The sequence below is a fragment of the Jatropha curcas genome, chromosome 9 (genome assembly GCF_041381405.1).
Source record: "Jatropha curcas cultivar XTBG-Jc1 chromosome 9, XTBG_Jcur_1.0, whole genome shotgun sequence".
NCBI classification, from domain to species: Eukaryota; Viridiplantae; Streptophyta; class Magnoliopsida; order Malpighiales; family Euphorbiaceae; genus Jatropha; species Jatropha curcas.
Window position 1 is genome coordinate 4,504,623 of NC_143159.1, and position 21,254 is coordinate 4,525,876.

A 21,254-nucleotide genomic window follows, 5' to 3' on the forward strand; every position below is an offset into this window, starting at 1 on the left:
TTTTGGAAATTCAATTTATTATGATAGAATCTGATTTATTTATGTTCAAGTTCACGTAGATGAATTCATAAAATTATATACTTTTCCCACTTTCCAAACATAAGAACATGGAATCCTTAACGAATTCCACAAAGTATTGTGGAAAATCAATTTAACCAGACGAGTGGTATATGTGTACACAACACATGCATGCATAAACAAAAGAACCATGGCAGATGCAGCATATAATGTGTTAATTCAAACACATATTGCAACAAAAATAGAGCCAAGACTTGTGCCAAAACATGCTCACAGTACCTGGATATTTGGCTATCACAATTTCCTTGCAAGATCTGATGCAGTGAAGAATCATAATCCTTTTGAGCATCTAATTCTAAAGAATCAGGAAATATTTCGGAGGCATTTGACGGGAACTGCAAGAAAAACAAGAAGAGGGTTTTACATTGTCCTCCATAGCCAAAAACATGATACAACAGCAAAGCGTCAATTTATAGATATGGAAAGAAGAGTCTCTCAGCATTCTTTTAGATAGTTGGCCCTTTAATTTTCTATATGGAAATGCTGATGTAGGTTTATAAATTCTTCATCTCTGTAAATGAAAATTCACAGTTTTGCATGTGGGATGCGCTCGCCTGCTGCCTTTGAATATAGTTCTCTACTTGTAAACCTTCCCCAAAAAATAAACTAAACAGATATAGACAAGCAGTGAAACTACATATCTGCAATCATATCCAATCCATGTAAAAAGTTCTCAACAAGAAACGCACATCAAGGATTAAAACTCAACATGATAGCACATTTTATTAAATTCAATTCACTAATATATAACATCCAGGATGAACTCCACAATTTACGCAATATAGTTGTAAGAAAAAGCAAGTCCAAAAATTTCCAATTTAAGAACTATAAAGGAACTGGATCCTGCAAAAGCAAGCAATGCCTAGAAACTTCAACTGTTATTATGCAGATTTTGTAGTATAAGAGAAATTAGGTACAGAAAAATGTTAATGTATTATATGTTGATTGCTGGAAAGAGACAAAGGCAAAGTGAGGGAGGCAAGCATGGATGGGGCACTGGATCTAGATAAAATGGACAAGTCAATAACCCCCATTCACTTATAGTTCAACCTTTTTGCTGTACTTCACAGTTAAAAAGCATACCAGAACTTTATGGTCAATCTCAGATACGAGCATCTCATCAACAAGACGTAGAAGATATAATGTATTATCCCGACAAGGTTGTGTGGCAAAAATATTTTCTTCATAAGAAAAATCGACCAGTCTTTGAATTAGCTCCCCGTATATATCACGAAGCAAGTAGAGATATGAGATGCCACCCTGTGAAGAACAAAACAGATAAATCATCCTTGTAATAATGATTACAGGACATAATAGGCAAAATCCATGCATGATATTTATAGTTTTGGTCAGGAAAGCAACATACATGCTCAGAGTGCAGAAGCAGGAAATTCAATGTTTCTTCCAATTGTTGCCAGCCACCTTTTACAGAATGCATATAATGGCAAAGAGCAATGCAAAATAAGCTCCTCACCAAATTCTGCTCAAGCAATTCATTTTCACTGTGGTTTTCAGACTCTATTCCATATTCTTTCATCACGTCAAGATTTACAACAGCAGTTAACCAAGCATTCCATCCATATTCCTGCTTCCAGTATTCAACTAGTTAGATTTTAGTTCAGCAAGAAGGGCATGTCAACTATCTAGAGTATCATACCATTAAAGCTTCAATATTTGAAAAATTCGAATCAAGTAGATCAAGCAAATCTCTGAGTATTTTTATTCTTGCAGACACATCCTCACAGCTAGACAAGAATCTGAAAATGATAACCAAGATCTGAGGAAGGAAAAAATGAGAGCTATTTCCTTTGCTTCTTGACTTTTCAACTTGGTTATGTTTCTGTAACACCTGCATAGATTGATTTTGAAAAACATCATTAGAGACGAAAAAATATACTGGATAAAATAAACCAAATCATAGCAGATCCTCCAGCCACTAATATTAGCAAATTAACATAATAATAGCTCTGTTATTCAAAAATTGTTAATCACCTGCTTGGGACTGGCACCACCAAGAAGAACATCAAACAAGCTGGCACACAAACAATCTGTCAGTGGAAATCTGAACAACCGGTCAGAAATAGCTGAAAAGATCGGCTGCATCCTTGAGCTGTTCTTCTTCTGGCTTTCTGAAATAGATCTTGGTCTTCCAACAGAAAGACTAAAAAATTTTGGCCCTTTCTTCTCAGATGGTAAACCAACCAAGAGCCTTCCTAAGAACTGCAAGCTGAGCAATCTGATGGGCTCATGTTCCCTGTTAAAGACAAGCAGGAATTTGTATAGTATGAATCTACACAACCTATCTCAACCTCTAGGGTTTGCCAAAGAAATGTGAGCAGTGAAGAGAAATCCATGCACCTTATATTTCTAAAGGAGTTCTAAAAGAAACTTGAAATCTTTCTAATTGGAGCTATTAACAATTAGAAATTGAAGTATATACATTTAGTCAAAGTATGAATCAGATTCCGAATCCGAGGACAGGATAGTATCTGCCACTCTACTATTTTGTCAGAACACTGGAGGTCTGCAAAAGTAATCATAGCAGTAGATATGATGTTGTGGATAATTGATTCCAAACAAGCTTGACCATAAAAGAAGTGGGTCCTTGATAGAAAAGGCAAAGGATAATATAACAAAAAGATAGCTGTTATTCTGTTGGTTCACTTGTCACAATGTGTTGGTTGGCTGTATCATGTGGTAATCCTCTCACTTTAAAAAGTACTACATTTACATAGATCAAATAATGGATTGCCACATTTTCACAACATAATGGCCTCAAAGTTTGTGGCACGACAGGCAATTACACCACAGTGTTATTTAAAACATTTCTACCAAAGACCATCCAAACAGTAATTTTGAATCAAATGCATATCCGTATGTTGACGTAAACCCTATGCCCCTTTCTTTCGTATATAAGTTCAGGATGAATGTGAAGATGTGCACTCTCCCTTGGAAAGTAAGACCATTGCAGGATCAATTTCTCAGTTGTCCTCCCTACAGGTTACAACTTGAAAGGCTTCTCATTTTGTATATGGATGGAACAACCTGTCTGTTCCATGGCCCCAAATTGTAATGAACATCCAACATCAGTATAGCATAACATCCCAAACCTCCAACATCACACTAGGATGTGTAATGCCTTCCACCTCCAACACTGCAGATGCCCCTATCTTTTATAAAGGAATATACAAAAATCTCCCTCCATTTTCTTTGCAAGGAAGCATAAAAGGACAATTTTTTTTATTTGTTGTCCTGCATCATTTGGTCAAGTGCCAAATATTACAGAGTGGAAGGCATGAACCTTAACAGCAATGCCAAAATGTTCGTCATAAAAATTTATATATTTGTTGGAGGAAATTAAACTGCAGATTTTCAATTAAGTACTAAAGTAGCCATAAATTACAGGTAGGGTTAACAGATGACTCCACCATGTTGACAAGGATCCCTAAGATGATATGCCTAATCTTCAGTTTAGCATATCAACAGATAAAAAGGAGTGCCAGTTCAATTAACCACAACTTTGCAAACCACGAAGCTGCTGCAAACTTTTTAATCCCACTTTCAATCCAAGCATATAAGTCATAATTAGTTGGCAACCATCATCATATTCATTTCTATTTAATACTCAAATTTCCTATAAGTAGATGAAATTTAGATTCTTCATTCATTAAAACATAGTAATGTTTGTGCTATGCTTCAAAGTGAGGCATACCTCTGAAGAAGATTGACAAAAATGTGGCAACCACCAATCAAATTGACTTGTTCAAGGAAAGCAATAAGCAGCGGTTTTTGAGAAAGAGCACGGATGATCATATGCAGAACATCCTCAACGCATGTCATATCCTGGCTTGTCTCAAAAAATGCTATCAGAGCTTTCATATCTGCAGCCACAATGCGTTGCCTGCATATGCCAGAAATTAATGTTAGAACATGTAAGGAAAAGGATCAGCTACCAATTAGCTTAATAGATACAGTCTCTTTGTGTTGAAACCAGAGAGCCAGAATAAAATCCTGTCCAATTAAGGATCAGGGGTTTGATGGATGGGAAGGGCTACCTCCCTTTATATCATAAAATTATATGGCAGACAAAGAAAGTTACCCTTAATATTTTGCATTACTAAATCGAACTCAAAACATGATATTCTTAAATGCATAGTATTTGATTATTCAATAAAAAAAATCCCAAGTCAACCCAAAAAAGAAAATCCAAACAAACAAAAATAGAAAAACTACAAAATATCAAGAAACCACATATAACATCATGCAAGTAGAAGGAAATAACTATAATAAAGAACCCAATAACAGAGGAATCACAAGTGCTAATAGTCTGTCACAACCTTTATTGTGAAGTCTTGAAACCAAGCAAGATATGTACATTGTACAAAAACGCACAAAAAAGCAGCACAACCAGTCGGTTATTGGGACTGATGGCTGTATAATATTTATTAGGAAACTCTTTGTTGCTTTCTCCTTCTATATGAATTCTCATTAGAATTTATTAAAAGAGAGAACATGCAATATAATCAATGCCATATGAAAAATAAATGAAATTTATTGACACACATAAGAATATTTTAATTATTACCAATACAATGTACTACAATAGAGGAGACTGCAATTAGAATTCTATAAAATGTCCTGTTTCCCAATGATAAAAGGATTATATTTTGCATGAGTGAAAAAGATAAATAGGAAAAGACCTTGTTTGTTTGTTGTTAAAATATTTGTTCTTAATTATTCACAAAAGTATAATTCACATGTTAATTATCATCAAAACTATACCTGAGGCTCATTTCACCAAGACTTAATAAAAGAAGACGAATTTTGTGTATTTCTTCTTTATTTGGTCTCTCTCCAATAACTTGCTTTGTGATGGGATGAAGAAGAGGCTTGCTTCCAATGGCAAATCGAGACTTTACATTATCCCAATAAAATTGGCGAATTATATCAAGAACTCGTGGAAGTCGACACAAAGTTGAGAGCAACCTTGGATCATTATCAAATTGCTGTATAAGAAACATATACAGTTCACGCTGCACCTTATATGCTGTGTAGACCCAGATGAAAGGATTAAGAAAAATGCTAGATATAGCATCTTTCACAAGAAGCTCGGATAAACCTGAAAGAAAGGCAAAAGCAATGAATACTCGAGCAAATAATATTTCAAACACCCAAAAGGCCATATAGAACTAAAGGATTGAAAAATATACTCAAACACATAACATAGATAATTCGAGTCTAAATGAACTAAAGAGGCACTTAGGGCTGGGACACCTACCACCATTTGCTGCAACATTAAATAGATGCTTCAAGGCTGAAAGTGTTTCCAAATTAAGTTGCTCTGGCGGAACTGATTGCAATAAAAATCCCAGTATTGAAAATCCAGAAAGTAGACGCATTTGTTGTTGATTTGCTAAATTCTCATCTAATACAGAAGCTATAAGCTCTATGACTTCAGCTGTCAAACGTTCTTTTGCGATGGGTGTAAGTAATGTATGCTCAAAGGATACACTTTCTTCATTTTCATATCTATCAGATTGCGCAATGAGAGGGAAAAAGACGGACACACCCCCAACGCAGTAAATTATCTGTTGCAGCAAGCGTCGTGAACATAACTGTGTACCAACCATTACAATTGCCTCAAATGACTTCTTATCCAATGCATGATCCGACACTAATGAAACATTAAACAACTTCCTTCCATCACTAGCCTGAAAAAGGACACCAATCTTTTTGAGTTGGCTAAACAACAAAGCAAGCTTAGAAATGATGATGTTTTTAATACGAAAGAGAAACCTGTGCATTAAGTCCACAGATAATTTTTGATGCCAGACCGTCTTTAACATCAAGAATTCCACTCGGCAATGGACTATCATAAAAAGGTGCACATTGATTGTCAAGGAAGGAATACATGTAGCTTGGCCCTAATGAGTAGATGCCCTGAACTTGCTCTGATGAAATAGCATCACAAAATAAATAGATAGGCCCAATCTGACCATGGAAAGAGAAAATATCATGTGCCAAGTCCAGAGAACCATCTTCTTCATTCTGAGGCAAATTATTTTTCATGCCAATTCTACAGTTCGTCAATAATTCAGTAACTTTTGCATATCTGTTTCATGAAAATTCCGAAGTAAGACAATCACATATATCCATTTTGGAGATGCTATAATAATCATTTAAAAACTTCTATTTGTGCACATTAAAGTACCACTATAACAAAATACTGGATCTAGAATACAACCTGCATCTTTCCGATGATACAAGATCGCCATCTACATAACATCTCACCAGGCTGCCCCCAGAAAATGCCCTCCCAATGCTATGAGTTATACAAAGAAAATGCCACTTTTTTCTGACTAAGTTAATATGGAGTTGAACACGCTGCCGCTTCAGATGTACTGACTGCCAAAGACAAGAAAAATATAGCATGACATTGGCAAAGGAAACTAATGAAACTAGCAGAGACATTCAAAAAGTTCTGATTTGAATACTACCATCAGACATATCCTCATTTCCCCAGGAAAAGCTTACCTCATAAACAAGCCTATCCTTTTCAAGAACTGCCAAGCACCCTTTTCCATTTCCAGTAAGGAAACTGAAAAGGCCCATTGCTCCATTTCTTGGGAAGCTTTCCACCCTAAGCCAACATGAAAAAGAAAAACCCTTATTGAGAGGCCATTGCACAGGTGTTTTAATCAAGATCCCCTACAGCATAAAACAGCATGTTAGCATCCCGAAGAAAAATTGTATAGGAATCATATATTAATGCCAAAATAATTGTGTCATCTTTCACGAAAGGTGTTGTTTCAATTGATAATTTCAAATATTAAATCCATGGTATGGAAGGATGAACACACAGATGTAATGAGTTAAGAAAGCAAGTAGGCCTAACATCACATGGATGGAAGTAGGGAAAAGGATCTAGATTTCCTAGATCTTGAAGAAAGTATAGCTCTAAATGGAATCCAGAAAATAATTCATATAGCCAATCCCAACTAGCTCGGGATTAAGGCTTAGTTGAACTGAGTTGAGTAGTCAACCCTTGACAGAATTCGATAAAAAGCAAATAATGTAATTATTTAACTTCATACCACGCAGACAACATAGAAAAGAATAATTTCAGCTTTGTTCAAAAAGCATGAGCGATGTCTTCGGACAGCATAAGAATTGATCGTTTAAGTTAAATTCAATAGATTATTCAATATTGAGAACAAAGCAGTTAATATTTCAAGGGAGGATAAAGAAAAACAGTTACAAAGAACACGCCAATAAATGCTAAAATTGAGAAGACAACTGCCAGACAATTACCCAACCATAAGATCCACCTATGGCCAACTGGCCATGGCCCATAACAGCGAAAATTGCAGAAACCACTAAGAGAGAAGGATTGCTACTAATGTAAACTTAACATAATATTAATTTAAAAAGATATGAGATAGATTTCTCAACCGTTATTTTTCCATTACTAAATCAAAAGAGCAGTATCAGACAAACAAAAGCATTAGCAGCACCTATATCTATAGGAAAGACTAGTAAACAATGACTCAACACAAGTAGGATTAAGCAATGACAAGAAACATATTTGTGAACAAGTGAATATTTATGTGCTTAAAAAGGCAGTACATTCAAGGCTGCTCATGGTTATAGGTATAGTTTGACAAGTCATTTTTCCAGAAAAATACTAAAAGATGCATAAGACCATAGGAGCTTTTTATGATAACTGAACTATGTTGTTTCTTCTCTGATGGGTATAAGCTTTCAAAACAGGAAAAAAAAAAAAAAAGGTGGAATGGCATTTATCCAAGTATAGTGGAAAAAACAATAAAAGATTGATAATCTCCTGTGAAATGTAAGATAGAACAAAATTGGGGTTATTATAAAGCTTGAAGAGGAATAAAATATAAAACTAATGTAAGAAATAACAGTCTTTAAGCAGGAAAATATTGCTGTTTAAGTGGTTTCTAATATATGTATTGACTTACAGAATCATTCCCGTTCAGGTCAAAAAAAGCAGTAGGTCCCTTCTCATTCAGCATTGACAACACGGTGGTCAACAATAGAGAGCAGTACTGTTGCCGCCTTCCCACTTTCTCACTTCGGAGGAGAGCAAAGATCTTACGTATATCCTTTCCAGATATGCTATGCCCACCGATAACTTGAATTAGTTGTGCAATTTTCAAAATGACATTATCATTATCTTCTTCAGCAAACCAATCAAGAAGAAAATTAAGCATTCCTGCGCTGACACATGAAGCTCGATTGGAAATGGAATCCCTGAGCAATTGCAGAAAAACATTGAGCCCATAGTTCCGCAAGGAGTCACTGCTCTGCCCAATCACAAAATAGCAAGTAATGATATAGAATGATATTCTCATGATTAAAGAGCAGGCAAGGAGGAAAGGAATGGCAATAAAAAATTAAAAAGAAAAAGGATACTGGGATCAAACACAGAAATTGATAGGAGGGAAATGAATTACCAACCTTCTGCAAAATACTAAGATAGAGTATGATAACGTCCTCATTCTGGACCAAAACAAGAAGGAAACCATAAATGAGAAACACCACTTATTTAGTCAAAGGTTATGCACATAATCCACTGTTAATATGGAATTTTTCAACAGACAAATAAGAGGAGAGTCATCAAATAATAACACTCTGACAATGAAGCATGCAAGCTTTCAGGAAAGGAAGTTACCTTTATGAGAGGATTTGCTTTTATATCAAACTTCCCGTCAACAAGCATGTCAAGAAGTGCAGTTAATACTGCTTCACTTGGACTCCATTGACAAAAGTCCAACAGCAAACTGTGCATCGTCTGATAGCCCTTTCCAACTAGAGCTCTGAATGAAGCCTTCAAAAAAAGATCAAGAAGTATGAAGACAAAATACCTAAATTTAAAACATGAAAACAAAATACATAAATTTAAACCATGGTCTCAAATATTTTGCTATGAAGGAACACGGATCATAAGTTGACAAACTCCCTTACTGTAACTCAATTCATTGTACCAACTACAGCATAATAAATTGGTCTCCTGTCCCCTTTATTTTGGACTTTGTATGGACTTAATTTTCAGTCACAAATGATTAAAGAAGCTTAAGCCTGTCAATCAAATTACAAAAAATTGTTGAAATCCTAAAATGATAAATAATTGTTATCATCAAGTGTTCCAGGTGGCAGCTATGCAAAACATTGATGGGCTGCCAAGCACTTAACCATGACACAGTTTGCTCCAAGCACATTTGCAAATACATGTCTTTGGTTGCAGAACTAGATAAACACACACATGTATGCTATAGACATTTCAATTTAAGGATTGAATGATACTTAAATAAATAATAATATGATAAAATGTATAAATAAAACATATAAATAATAATATTAATCTTAATTTTTCGATGTATCCATATACCCTGGCACTTTTGAGCAGATTCTTCAGCATTAACTACATGAGCCTTTTATAGTGTTGACGGAATCAAAACCCCGCCTAAGATATCAACATCGGCAGAATGAAGAACGAGAATTCATGCAGAAGATGAAAACAAAGTTCAGATGTGGCAACAGCTGAATTAAATGACTGCAACACTGACGAGAAGTATCATAAGGTTACATGTGGATGGTGAGTAATATATATTAAGGGATTTGAATTGTGTTCCAGTAAAAACAATTTATGAGACAGCATTTTTTTTTGTTTTAATCAGTCAGATTCATTATGCAATTAGATTCGCAAATATGGACAAACAATCATTTGACATAAAATATCTCTATAGGTGGTGCAATTTCACAAGTCCAAATTTTGTTATGCAATTTGACTTAACACTCATTCAAATCACTGAATTTCAAATTTCAGATCCAAATTTAAGCTAAGATAAAAATATAGATATAAGCTCTCAATCACACACAAGGAACAAAAAAAAAAAAAAAAAAATACCTTTGAGCTATCGTTACTTGCAATTAGACAAGTAAGAGTCTGAAGGACATTTAAAACTAACTTCTTCCCGTTTGCCTCGTCAAGGTTACCATTCAGTAAAGAGACAACATGCAAAAAGCATTCACCATCACGAAACAAGGCCTGATAGTACTGAAGGAGAGAGAGGGAAAAAATGGTGAGACATCAGAACAACATAAAAGCAAATCCAATGATAAGCCCCATAAACACCTTCCCAGGTTCCAAAACACAAACCCTCCCACAAACCCAAAAAGAAAGAAAGAAGAAGCTGAAAGAGGGTACATGTAAGAGTGACAAATTACCTCAGAATTAGTCATGAGCATCTCTCTCATTCCAACCAATAGATCGATAGACAGTTGTGCAAAACTTTTCTCTCTTTCCTTTATTTGAGTAAATGTTTCTAAATACTTTGAGCATAATTGCAATTTTGCCTTATAATCTTCCACAGATGATGGCACAATCTGAAGAGGGGGAAAAGGTAAGAATTCAGTTGCCCTAACACTTAAGCAACAAATAATTTGTAACTCAAGAGAACACAAATTCAATAAAATACCTTCATAAGGTCAAGAATGTGGCTGAGAACGACATTTCTCAAGCCTTCTTCCCAAAATAAATCAAATAAAGAATCAATACAAGTTGAATCATGTAAAACTAAACTTTTTGCATCATCTGCTATTGAGAAAAATTCTGTGAACAGAGCCATGCATGTTCCCATGCATTCAAGACAGGTGTCAGCCTTCTCAGGTGCATCAGGCATGCGGTCACTGCATGCTGGAAGCACTTTCTCAAGAGAAGGGCTTATAATTCCAGATCTTCTCAACTCTTTCGCTTGAATTGAAGCAACTTTGAGCACACGACGAACTGCGCCAAGTGACTTAAATGAAGCAACAGTTTTCTCAGGTGAAAGTTGCAATATACGAAGTAGACTCTTGGCAAGAACATTGGCAATCTCAGGCTGACAAGCACATTGCTCAAGGGCATCCAACAAACCAGACAACTCAGGCTGCAACAAATAGAAAAAGTGAGAAAAGAGCGCAGGATTGTTCCATCAGCTGTGGCCTTCAGAAAGGCTAGGATAAATGCTTCAAAAAGTTGCAAACCCCCACCCCCCACCCCACAAAAATCCATCAACATCTTGACAAACATCTGCATTGTTATTTGTAAATAAGATGGTTATACTAAGAAACACCAACAAGATGCGCATATCTTTACATGCATACAAGAGAAGCAGAAGATGGCCCAAACATTTTAACACTGGAACATAAATTAATAGTGAATTCAAAAAAGGACAGAAATAAAATGCTGCAATGCTAACAACCAAATATAGATTGTCCTCAGAAGCTCCAACGCCCATATATAACAATTTTTACACACACATACAAACAGTTCATTTTAGCTTTGAATGACATCATAACCAGAGAAATAGGAGCACTGGCCATATAATGATTAATCTTCCTCCTTTCAACACCACCACAAGAATCCAAAGCTTCAGAAGACTGTAACTCTTACCAAGAAACATGAAGTGATTTAGAAGTTTCCCCATCTCCTTAAAACCATGTGCTCATATACAAACTCCAACTAGCAAGTAGTAATTTCAACATCAAAGTCCATGTCCCAATCCCACTTGTATATTACATAAACATAAAACTCAAAACACTACCAAACAAAATGTTTGCCCAAAGTCCTGAAGGAAATGAAAGAACCTACCAAATTATGTACACTTCCATTACAAGTTGCTGCAAGTTCCACAAATGAAATTATTTCTATCTGAAGGATTTCAATTCCAGTAGCCCTTTTTTGACTGTTAGTACTGCTAGAGGGAGAAGTTTCAAGCTTCTCTACAACTTCTTCCTTACATGAGTAAGGCTCTCCAGAAATTTCTTCTGAAGCTGATCCAAAATAGAAAAAGTTCTCAGAGAAGATTAGGTCCCACATCCTTTCTTCCCTACATACATCAAGCGACACGGGCGATGAAGCAAGAACCTTTCTGAAGGCGTCAAGAACAGAATGCTGCAGAGCACTGATGAAGACCCTGCAGAATATAGAATGAAGAAACAACATGAAAAAGATAAGAAAACAAAATAAAGAAAATATGAAAAGGGGGGAAAAGGTTGCTAGCAACATTCTGGCTATTGATATCCTACATCCTTCAACAGCCAAAAAGAAGAAAAATACAGCATAAATTTAAATCAATCACCTTAAATAGCTCGGCAATATATTTTGATTTGAACAAGCCTTAATGCATGGGAAGATGGTAAAAAGAACCCTCATGGCCCACTTAATTGAAAGTTCACTATAAGCTGAAGAAATTGCCATGGCGATTCGACCACTGGTGGCAGGGGCATGATGAGATTTAATATTTTCTGGAGAAGCTATGAAAGAACAAAGTACCCTGCTCAACTTGACAACATATTCATTCCAAAGTTGGGAATAAGAAGCATCAGCTGGAAGGGGAAAACAAAGCTCCGTCTGTACCCGATTCAAAATCAAGTCAATAACAGGCATTCCAAAATCATCCTGCATTGAGAAATCCTCAGACTTCTGCATGTACTCTTGAAGCATGAAAGCAAGAGAACAAAAGCTATTTGCAAATTTGTGAATTCTTCCATTTTCGCAAAGAAATTGCAAGTTGTTCAAATTACCGAAGCTGAATACTTGTTAAGGAAAATAAACCTTTTTTAAAACACAACTTATACCAGAAAATTGAAGTTACCCTTTTTCACTTGCTTTACGAAGTACTACGTCAAGTCTGTATCATAGATTAGATACCTACTAGGCCCTTACATTTGTCAATTGATGGACCAACAAATAGCTAGAGTAAAGTCCATATACGTATTTTCAAACAACATTTAAACTTCCTTTATCATGAAAGACGTAGAGTAGACCTTTCAAAATCTTGTACTTGAAAGAGAAAATAAGAAATTTGACTCCAGAGGGGGTGATTTTAAGGATACACAGCCTCTCTCATAACTGTCAAGGAAAGAACGTGAAGCTGGAAAACTTTCAGCAAAAGATTCTCATCTCTGCAATAAAATGTGAATCACTATGTCAAAGCATCCATGATAAGAAACTAATGAAAAGGATCAAATTTTCCATTACAATCATAAATCAAATGGATTGGAAAAGAAAATAAAACAAATAATCAACATTAAGTAGCATGTCATTGCATCTTATTGCACAAACAAGAAAACCAAGCTGCCATAACTGTCAATATCAATTTTTGCCAAGTGAAATGGTATCAAGACACAGGCAACAGCATAGATAACATTCATCAGGTCAACAACATGATGCCAGATGTTCCATACAGTAGACTACATTCAATGAGAAAGTGAGAGATTAACAAGTAAAAGGCTCAAGACATCAACCAAAAACCACTATGACTTGCAATGCCAGAACATTGAAAAACCAGATCAGAAAAAAGTTTAAGCATCCAACCTCTCATTCCATCCAACAAGACTAAACTTTAGCAAGCCTAACATTACCCAGATATTAGATGCAGTTCAGAGGTCTCTAGGGTAACAGATCGTAGATGTTTTTCAAAGAGGAGAAACTCTGAAAGAAATTTTATCTCTGTGAAGTACCAAGTTTATCAGAAGTGATATATCGCATAACTCGTGTATTGTCATCCTAGACTGACATTACCCAGATATTAGATGCAGTTCAGTGGTCTCTAGGGTAACAGATTGTAGATGTTTTTCAATGAGGAGAAACTCTGAAAGAAATTTTATCTCTGTGAAGTACCAAGTTTATCAGAAGTGATATATCGCATAACTCGTGTATTGTCACCCTAGACTGTGTTGTCTAGGCCATACCTTGGCACTGCACTACCCACAGGGATAATGCAATAGCATTGGTAGTTTGAGTCAGTAGGATGCACGGGATTACTAAGAAAAGATCTTGACAATAAACAAATCCAATACCTGAACAGCCACCATCATCTTACACTTGCTCCCCATATCCAAGTATGGAGCTTATGGGAGTTACTCTTCAAGGCCATTACACTTCCTCAAAAAAGGAGGGATATGCCCTTCAGATACATGTTTGCGGGGTATTGTAGTTTAAAAATGATCAACTTTACCAGGTCCATAACTAAGTTGCACATTATATGCAATGATACAACAATAACTAGGGCTTAATCCCAAACTAGTTGGGGAAGATTAGGGGTGAGCAAACTTGGGAAAAAACCAAAAACCGAACCAAACCAAAATATTTTTGGTTTTTGGTTCGGTTATTCGGTCCTTGGATTCGGTTTCAGTTAAAAAATTTCATATTTTTGGTTTTTGGTTTTTGGATCGGTTATTCCAAAATATTTATTTTCTGAGTAAAACCGAACCATTTAACCAAACCAATGCCTACCGAGCCGAATCAACCAGTTTGTTTTGGTTTGGTTCGGTTTCAAAGAAAATCCATTTTCGGTCTTCGGTTTTTGCAGTTCAGTTCGGGTCGGAACCGAACAGGCCATTTGCACACCCCTAGGGAAGATTATATGAATCCTTTCTCACCATTCTGCTCTATCCATTGCTAAATCCACACTAATGTCAAAGGACCGTAAATCTTTTACGACAACTTCCCTTTATGTGGTCCTAGGTCTACCTCTTCCAGTTTAGCACCCTCCACCAGCAATGCATCGCACTTGCCAACTAGGGCACATGCAATGATATGACAGGACCTCCTATAAAATTATATACACCAACATATATGTATGATGCTTTAAAATGCGTGCGTGAAAGGATAAAGAGATCCAGATTTATCAAAAGAAAATGGTGAAAACATGGTAACCAAATTCAAAAATTGAGAATCAGAGTAAACTGCATCAATAATTTTCCACACTATTTTTGTCGTCAATTAGATTAGGACATGGAAAAATGGCCTTTGCAGTCAATAACATGGAAAGCAGATGTATGCTCAAACATCCCAGTAATAGAACAACACAACAACTATATCAGTTTCTGTTTTACCATATAACTACACTAACCACAGGACCTCATTTTTTCCCCTTGGATCAACATTGCCAAAACATCAGAAAGCCACCATGTGCAAATTATCCTACTTTATAAATATTCTGCTAACTGTTTATCAATGCTCCAACAGTACATGCAATGATCTCAGGTTAGTAAAAAGTATAACTTGGACAATTAATTAAATTACCTCTTCTCATCAATATAAGAGGCATTCTTCAACAAAAGCACATTAATTGATGGAACCCCTAGTCCATCTAACAGAACTTCAAGTCCTCCAATACTTTTAAAATGACTCTGACCCCGTGGATTCTCCGATAATGCTAAATGAAGGGTCCTCATAGTCAAGTACTGAAGTGATACATCCATCAACTGTTTTTTCAAAGTAAATCTTCTGATGACACGCAATAGCTCTGGAACACAAATAATTGAATGAAAAATCAAATGCCAAAATAATAAATGTTTCATCAGAAGTATTATTACAACTTGTTTTCAGAAATATGACATTTGAAATTGCCGTCAGAGATCTAACTTCAATTCTCTATTGCACTTGAATCACAACAGGCTGATAATCGAGCTACAGTAGCAAGAAGATACTCTCAATTCAATTCTCTATCTCATAGGAATGCATCAGTAAAAACAAATGATTAGCAAATGTACTAAAATAATATATAATACAGACTAATCATATGCAACCATAACATTACTCTCCAGACATAAACTGTGAACAATTTGCTGTTTAAATGCCAGATCCTAAACCTGTTGTCACAAATGCTGAATGACATAAAATGTGTCATAAATAGAAGAGCTGAATTTTTATAAATAAGCAGCAGCAACATTTAAAACTATAATCCAATAATAACTAAAACCAAGCCCCGCTAACGTGAAAAAGAAATAAACCAACTTAGCTAATTACATTAGCCAGAGCACAAAGATTGTTATTGAAGAGATAAGGTAAATCTTCTGAACTGAAGCATTGAGACAACAATTTATTTATCAGAACTGTGACAAATTATACAGTTCTTATAATGCACCTTCAGTATAACATAGAAATCTGTAAGCAATTCAAACATGTCGAGTCCTATGTTCCCACCTGCTGAAATATGTAATGTCAACAATCATAAATAAAATTGGAAGTGCCTACCTTACCTACTAACCAATTGAGGCCACCAGCTTCCATCACCAACACAACTGCCTTTTGATGCCAATATAACCTTGTTTCAGTCGGAATCTTCAAACCACTAGATGAGTCCATTGAGGATGCAGCCCATGTGGAGACAGAGAATTCTACAGAACCACTATACTGAGCCTTTTCATATTCGTTTGTATTAAGATCAATAAAGCTACATATAATTGACACCACGTATACAAGTATCTGTTGCAAAAGTTCCATCTTCTCTACAATAACATTGGACAAACTTTCTTCACCAGATAAGGCACCAGCGAATGCTTTGAGTTGGACAACAGCCCCTAAAGAAAAACATGGGCACAATATACAGACACTTTTTTTTGTTAATACAGAATACTAGAAAAACTAAAAAACAAAGAGTATGCTTTAAAAGTAATATAACAGGAAATCAGGGAAGCATCTAGGTGCAGTTAAATAAATCTACTAGAAAAAATACAAAAAAAGAAGAGTATGCTTTAAAAGTAATGTAACAGGAAATTTAGTTGGAAGGCATCGAGGTACAGAAAGTACGTCAGTAGTAGTAGCCCTAGAAAAACTACTGCAGAGAGAATCTTTCATCAATTAGATGTCAAACCAAGTAAAAGGCAACAAAATTTCCAAAGGAAAATTCAAGTTGGTGATAACCTTAAGTATACCTTTCATTAATGCAGTTAGCTTTTGGATCCCACCATAGTAGCCAAAAACTCTACAATTATGCAATGAACGGGTTATTATCTTTAAAGCATCCAGTGCATTCAACTCTTCAGACAGGAGATTCAAGCTTGTGGAAGTATCTGGTAACTCTTTTTTGGAGGGCGCCATAGTAGTATTTACTGGATTGACAAATAAAAGATAAATAACCATTAAATTGATTGTCGACCATTAACAAATGTTCAGCATTGCCTTTTCATAAAGAGTATGCCATTTGTTAAAATTACACTGCCAAGCACGTAACTTAACATCCATCCAGCAACTTAAAATGCAGAATTTTCGCATTAAGAACCGATTAGAACACATAAGAAACACAGCAGACAGTTTACCAACTCCTTTTCTAACAATATATTACTCCCTGAACCAACCTACTGTACAACAGAATAGAGTAATAAACTTACAATCCACAACGAGAGAAGTTAATTTGGTGATCTCTTCTGTCAATATCAGAATTACTTCAGCAGGGTGTCCAGCAGAGCAGCCAACAACTATATCATCAACTTGCAATTGATATTCCACAGAAGGGACAGTCAAAGAAGCAGACTCTGCCAACTGCCCAGCGTTAACAGGTTCCCAGTGCTTGGACACCATAAGGAATTGCTTAAGGAAAGCGTGAAACAGCTTTTTTTTTTCAACCTAAAAATTGAAGATGTGAAAACAAAGAGAGATCAAAACGTCAGGAATATAAATAAAAAAATGCACAACTAAGATTCTTCAATAAAAAATTATTGTTAGCTTTGTCTAAGGCTCTATGTAGGTCAATCTTATTAAGAAAATAGAGTATCACATGCTCAAATCTTCGTAGCTCATCAAGACAGTTGAAGAATTTCTTCAACCAGTTCCTTTGTTAATAATTTACCAATCCCCCCCCCCCCCACACACACACGCGCGCGCGCACTAAAGTTAAGTATACTTTCCACCGCAGTGCAGTAACTAGATCGATGTGATTCCCATCTATATATTCAATGGCAAATATCAACACAAGCAACAACATTGTTTATTCTACCTTAAAACTTCCTTTAAGCAAAATCAGACTGTTGTCAAGATTACATAGCAATCTTCTTGCCATTATGAAAATTATTAATTTCTTAAGAATCAGCTATAGTAAATATAATAATAAATTAATTGCTTAAAGAAAAAGGAAACCAAAGTACCTGAAAGTTAAAATGAGAAATAACCAATAACACAGATTTATGAAAGCTACAAAAGAGCAAAATTTAAAATATAAAAGTGTGAATTTGTAGCTGGACCTTATCAGTAGCATCTTCATATTTCGTCCACAGTGCATGCAACACTGCGTCATCACCGACTTCACTGAAAAAAGAGGGCAAACAAGCAAAAAGATCAACTGGAGTGAACAAGGTCACTGTAAGGAAGATGATAACACTATTTTTAAGGACTAGTTGTAAATAGGAGTTCGATTCCTAATAGGTTTATAGTATCCTGTATATGTATATATATGTGTCCCTATTGATGAAAATAGATGAAGAAAAATATTTTTTCATAGTGAATTACAACTATGAATAAAACCAAGAGGGGAAAATATATCCATTGACACCGCTAACAAGTAGCAAAACTTAGGTCCACAACCCACCAAACTTAAAAGTATGCAAAGGCATAATTACACCCTAACTTCTTCAACTTTTCAAGGGGAAACAAAAGAGCAGTATATTTAATGAAGAAATTCAAGAACATAAATAAAAGCAGAAGACATCCTCTTCTCAGAATTGAAATGTAGAAAAACAAAACCAAAATGACTAATGAAGCAATGCCCTCCAACTGTGTTGAATTAAGATACTCCTTCAAGATTTCCTAAGTCAGAAACTGTAAAGAGGCCAGAAAAACGGTTCTGCAGTGACTACAAGGACAAACTCTGATTTTAAATTATGAGAGCATTTCTCTCCAACAGAATACGGCCGCACAATACCAAGCACCTTTCCTCTCGCCAAAAGCTCTGGAGCTCAGTGTAAAGTCTGGAACATAGCAATTTTTCTCAAAACTGCCAAATAAACTATTCCAAGTATGCAATCAAGAAGTCAATCAGAACGAGTCTCACTCCCATCATATCACATAATGGATATGCCAGCAGGAAAACTTTATTCTGCAGGTAACCTTAATTCATCAGAGTATTGCAGGCCAAATGAAAGCCTTAATTCTTCAGAACATTGCAAGCCAAATGAAAGCCTTACTTTAGGTCGAACCTTAACCTTCCAAATCTCATTTGTCAAGGGAAAGGAATATCAATTAAAGCACAAGTACAAGAAAATCAACACAAAAATATTCTATCCATTTCCTATTCCAATCTGAATTTGGAAAAGACAAAAAAGAACTACACTGGTTAAGAGGAAAGAACCACGACCTCTCCATCTTTTACATGCTAAGAGAATTAAGTTCAAAGAGACAGTATATGCCACCCAAAGAAAGAAAACTAGTAATAGGGTGCATTATGGGCAACAGAGATAAAGCATTCAATTAAGTAAACGATATAATTACTTCAATACTATATCAGTATTTCAATAATGAGTCTTAAATGAATAAAATTGGAAAGAAAAGAAGTAAACCATGTAAATGGCTAAGGCTGATTTTATAATCACTTTTTAGTAACAGGAAAAGTAGCAGTCTCTGCTCCACATTCTGATTCCCAATACTTCCTTTTGGAAGAAGGTAAACAATCCCACATCTAAATGCTTTTGGAGAAAACAACAGAAATTCTTATTGCAGAGCTATTTTATTGTAATGCTAATTTTAGCTCCTTTTGCCGCATAATAAGCAAATTGAAATTAAACAATAGTCCAGAAATAATACACATACAGGCATCTAAAAATTTAACTGCTCTACTCCACCCACTTTATGATTCCGGAGCTCACAAGAATCCTTAACTACCATAAAATATCATGAATTTTAAATCATTAAGCTTGTCAAGTGACAGATTACCAACAACAAAAATACCTGAAGCAGATTTTTGGAGAAGGAGGAGGGAACCTCCCAGCTGATGACCCCGAAGTAGATTCTCCACTCATACTGGCTGTCCTTCGAATGAGGTCAGCCACACCCTTAACGATGTTCATATTTCCCACTAGTAATTGGCAGGAGAATCAAAAATTCATTATCCATGACAAACGAGACATAAATGGTCACTCCAGGCCATCACTTCTGACTATCTAAATTTTCTGTTGCATTAGCATCAAACTTTGAGGTCAGCATTTGGCCCTAATGTCTCATAAACAGTATAAAGTAACCAAAAGGGTTCGTACCCATGATTAATATTTAAAAACACTATATTGCCAATCAAACAATAAAGGGCTACAGATAATGAAATAGCAGTAAGAGAAAATACAGATATTGAATGCATGCAAAGACTTCCTAAGCTCAAACCAACGGCTCTTTAACTTCCCATAAATCAACGATAGTCAAACCTTAAGAAAGTAATTACTCATACGAAGTAAGAATAAGTAATGCTAGTTAAAATCCACTTAAGACTAATACAAGCACAAATTCAGAGTTGCCAAACGATCAAATGGAAACCAAAATGAAAAAAAATGTTGATTCAAAAGAGAAGATTATCTTTATTATATAATTAAAGCTGATCGATATATTCAACATGGAGCAATTCAAATAAAGAAATCACTTGAGAGATTATAATTGAAAAAACCTGGAACACAAACCAAAGCTAAATAATTGGAGATTACTAGATGATTAAGAACGAAGTATTTTACCTGATCAAATCGTAGAGCTGGAAAAATGCGATGTTTGGCTTTTAGGGTTTGGACAGCGAGATCTGAGCTTCGTATTTTATTCAGACCTTTTTGGTTTAACAATGGCGTCAGTGAGAAATCGAATAAAAAATTAATGCGCGAATACAGAAGGAAAGATAAAATCATAAACGAAGAAGAGAAAGACAAGGAAAAAGAAAATATATGTTAAAAGTTAGACCCCTGCAGTTCACTTAATTTCGAAATTGCCCTCGGTCAATGCGGTTTTTAACCTGACAAGCTCCCCATAATTAAATTGTTTTTGCTTGTTTACGCATTTACCAGTCAGTTACAACCCGAATTTATGCAAACGACACCGTTGAATGCTCTTTTCTAATTTACGGCCTTTCTTTCTTCGCGGTTGTCTTTCCTCCCTCTTACCCAAAGTTAGCTTTCCCTTGAACTTGAAGCTTCGAGTTTCAAGAAGTTTAACGGGCAGAAAGGAACCTACTGGGCCTCCTTTTATAGGCCCATGGACCAATGATTAAGGTTTGATATTGATTAATGACATAATCTCGGAATCACAGCTAAGAAGGATTTTTTTTTTTTTTTCACAAATACATATTATTATGAGCATTATTATTTTTAATAGGTAGTAGAATATAATAAAAATAAACAAATAAATAAATATGAGC

At 35.5% G+C, this 21,254-nt stretch overlaps 1 protein-coding gene across 4 annotated transcripts in view; it reads right to left on the minus strand.

Annotated features, from left to right (window-relative positions):
* Window positions 1-20,741, minus strand: part of LOC105630722 (binding protein) — a 32,127-nt gene extending 11,386 nt beyond the window's left edge. For 3 of the 4 annotated variants that reach the window (XR_016322509.1, XR_016322508.1, XM_089725787.1), the window contains exons 1-27: window positions 20,584-20,741; window positions 19,817-20,037; window positions 18,118-18,181; window positions 17,269-17,503; window positions 16,813-16,989; window positions 16,138-16,458; window positions 15,179-15,401; window positions 12,985-13,053; window positions 12,228-12,677; window positions 11,738-12,062; window positions 10,584-11,033; window positions 10,333-10,491; window positions 10,013-10,162; window positions 8,777-8,932; window positions 8,563-8,604; window positions 8,064-8,408; window positions 6,613-6,786; window positions 6,323-6,483; window positions 5,875-6,190; window positions 5,357-5,789; window positions 4,861-5,197; window positions 3,791-3,979; window positions 2,071-2,332; window positions 1,736-1,927; window positions 1,445-1,663; window positions 1,162-1,338; window positions 298-413 (exon numbers count right to left, since the gene is read on the minus strand). Coding sequence is in view for 1 of the 4 variants with exons in the window: in XM_089725787.1 (XP_089581913.1) it covers window positions 298-413; window positions 1,162-1,338; window positions 1,445-1,663; window positions 1,736-1,927; window positions 2,071-2,332; window positions 3,791-3,979; window positions 4,861-5,197; window positions 5,357-5,789; window positions 5,875-6,190; window positions 6,323-6,483; window positions 6,613-6,786; window positions 8,064-8,408; window positions 8,563-8,604; window positions 8,777-8,932; window positions 10,013-10,162; window positions 10,333-10,491; window positions 10,584-11,033; window positions 11,738-12,062; window positions 12,228-12,677; window positions 12,985-13,053; window positions 15,179-15,401; window positions 16,138-16,458; window positions 16,813-16,989; window positions 17,269-17,503; window positions 18,118-18,181; window positions 19,817-19,935 (5,861 nt within the window). In the remaining 3 variants the exon portion in view is untranslated. Of the gene's footprint in view, window positions 1-297; window positions 414-1,161; window positions 1,339-1,444; window positions 1,664-1,735; window positions 1,928-2,070; window positions 2,333-3,790; window positions 3,980-4,860; window positions 5,198-5,356; window positions 5,790-5,874; window positions 6,191-6,322; window positions 6,484-6,612; window positions 6,787-8,063; window positions 8,409-8,562; window positions 8,605-8,776; window positions 8,933-10,012; window positions 10,163-10,332; window positions 10,492-10,583; window positions 11,034-11,737; window positions 12,063-12,227; window positions 12,678-12,984; window positions 13,054-15,178; window positions 15,402-16,132; window positions 16,459-16,812; window positions 16,990-17,268; window positions 17,504-18,117; window positions 18,182-19,816; window positions 20,038-20,583 lie in introns of those variants that run through there. The other variant, XR_016322510.1, reaches the window with a different exon arrangement.
* Between the last annotated feature and the right edge of the window lie 513 nt (window positions 20,742-21,254).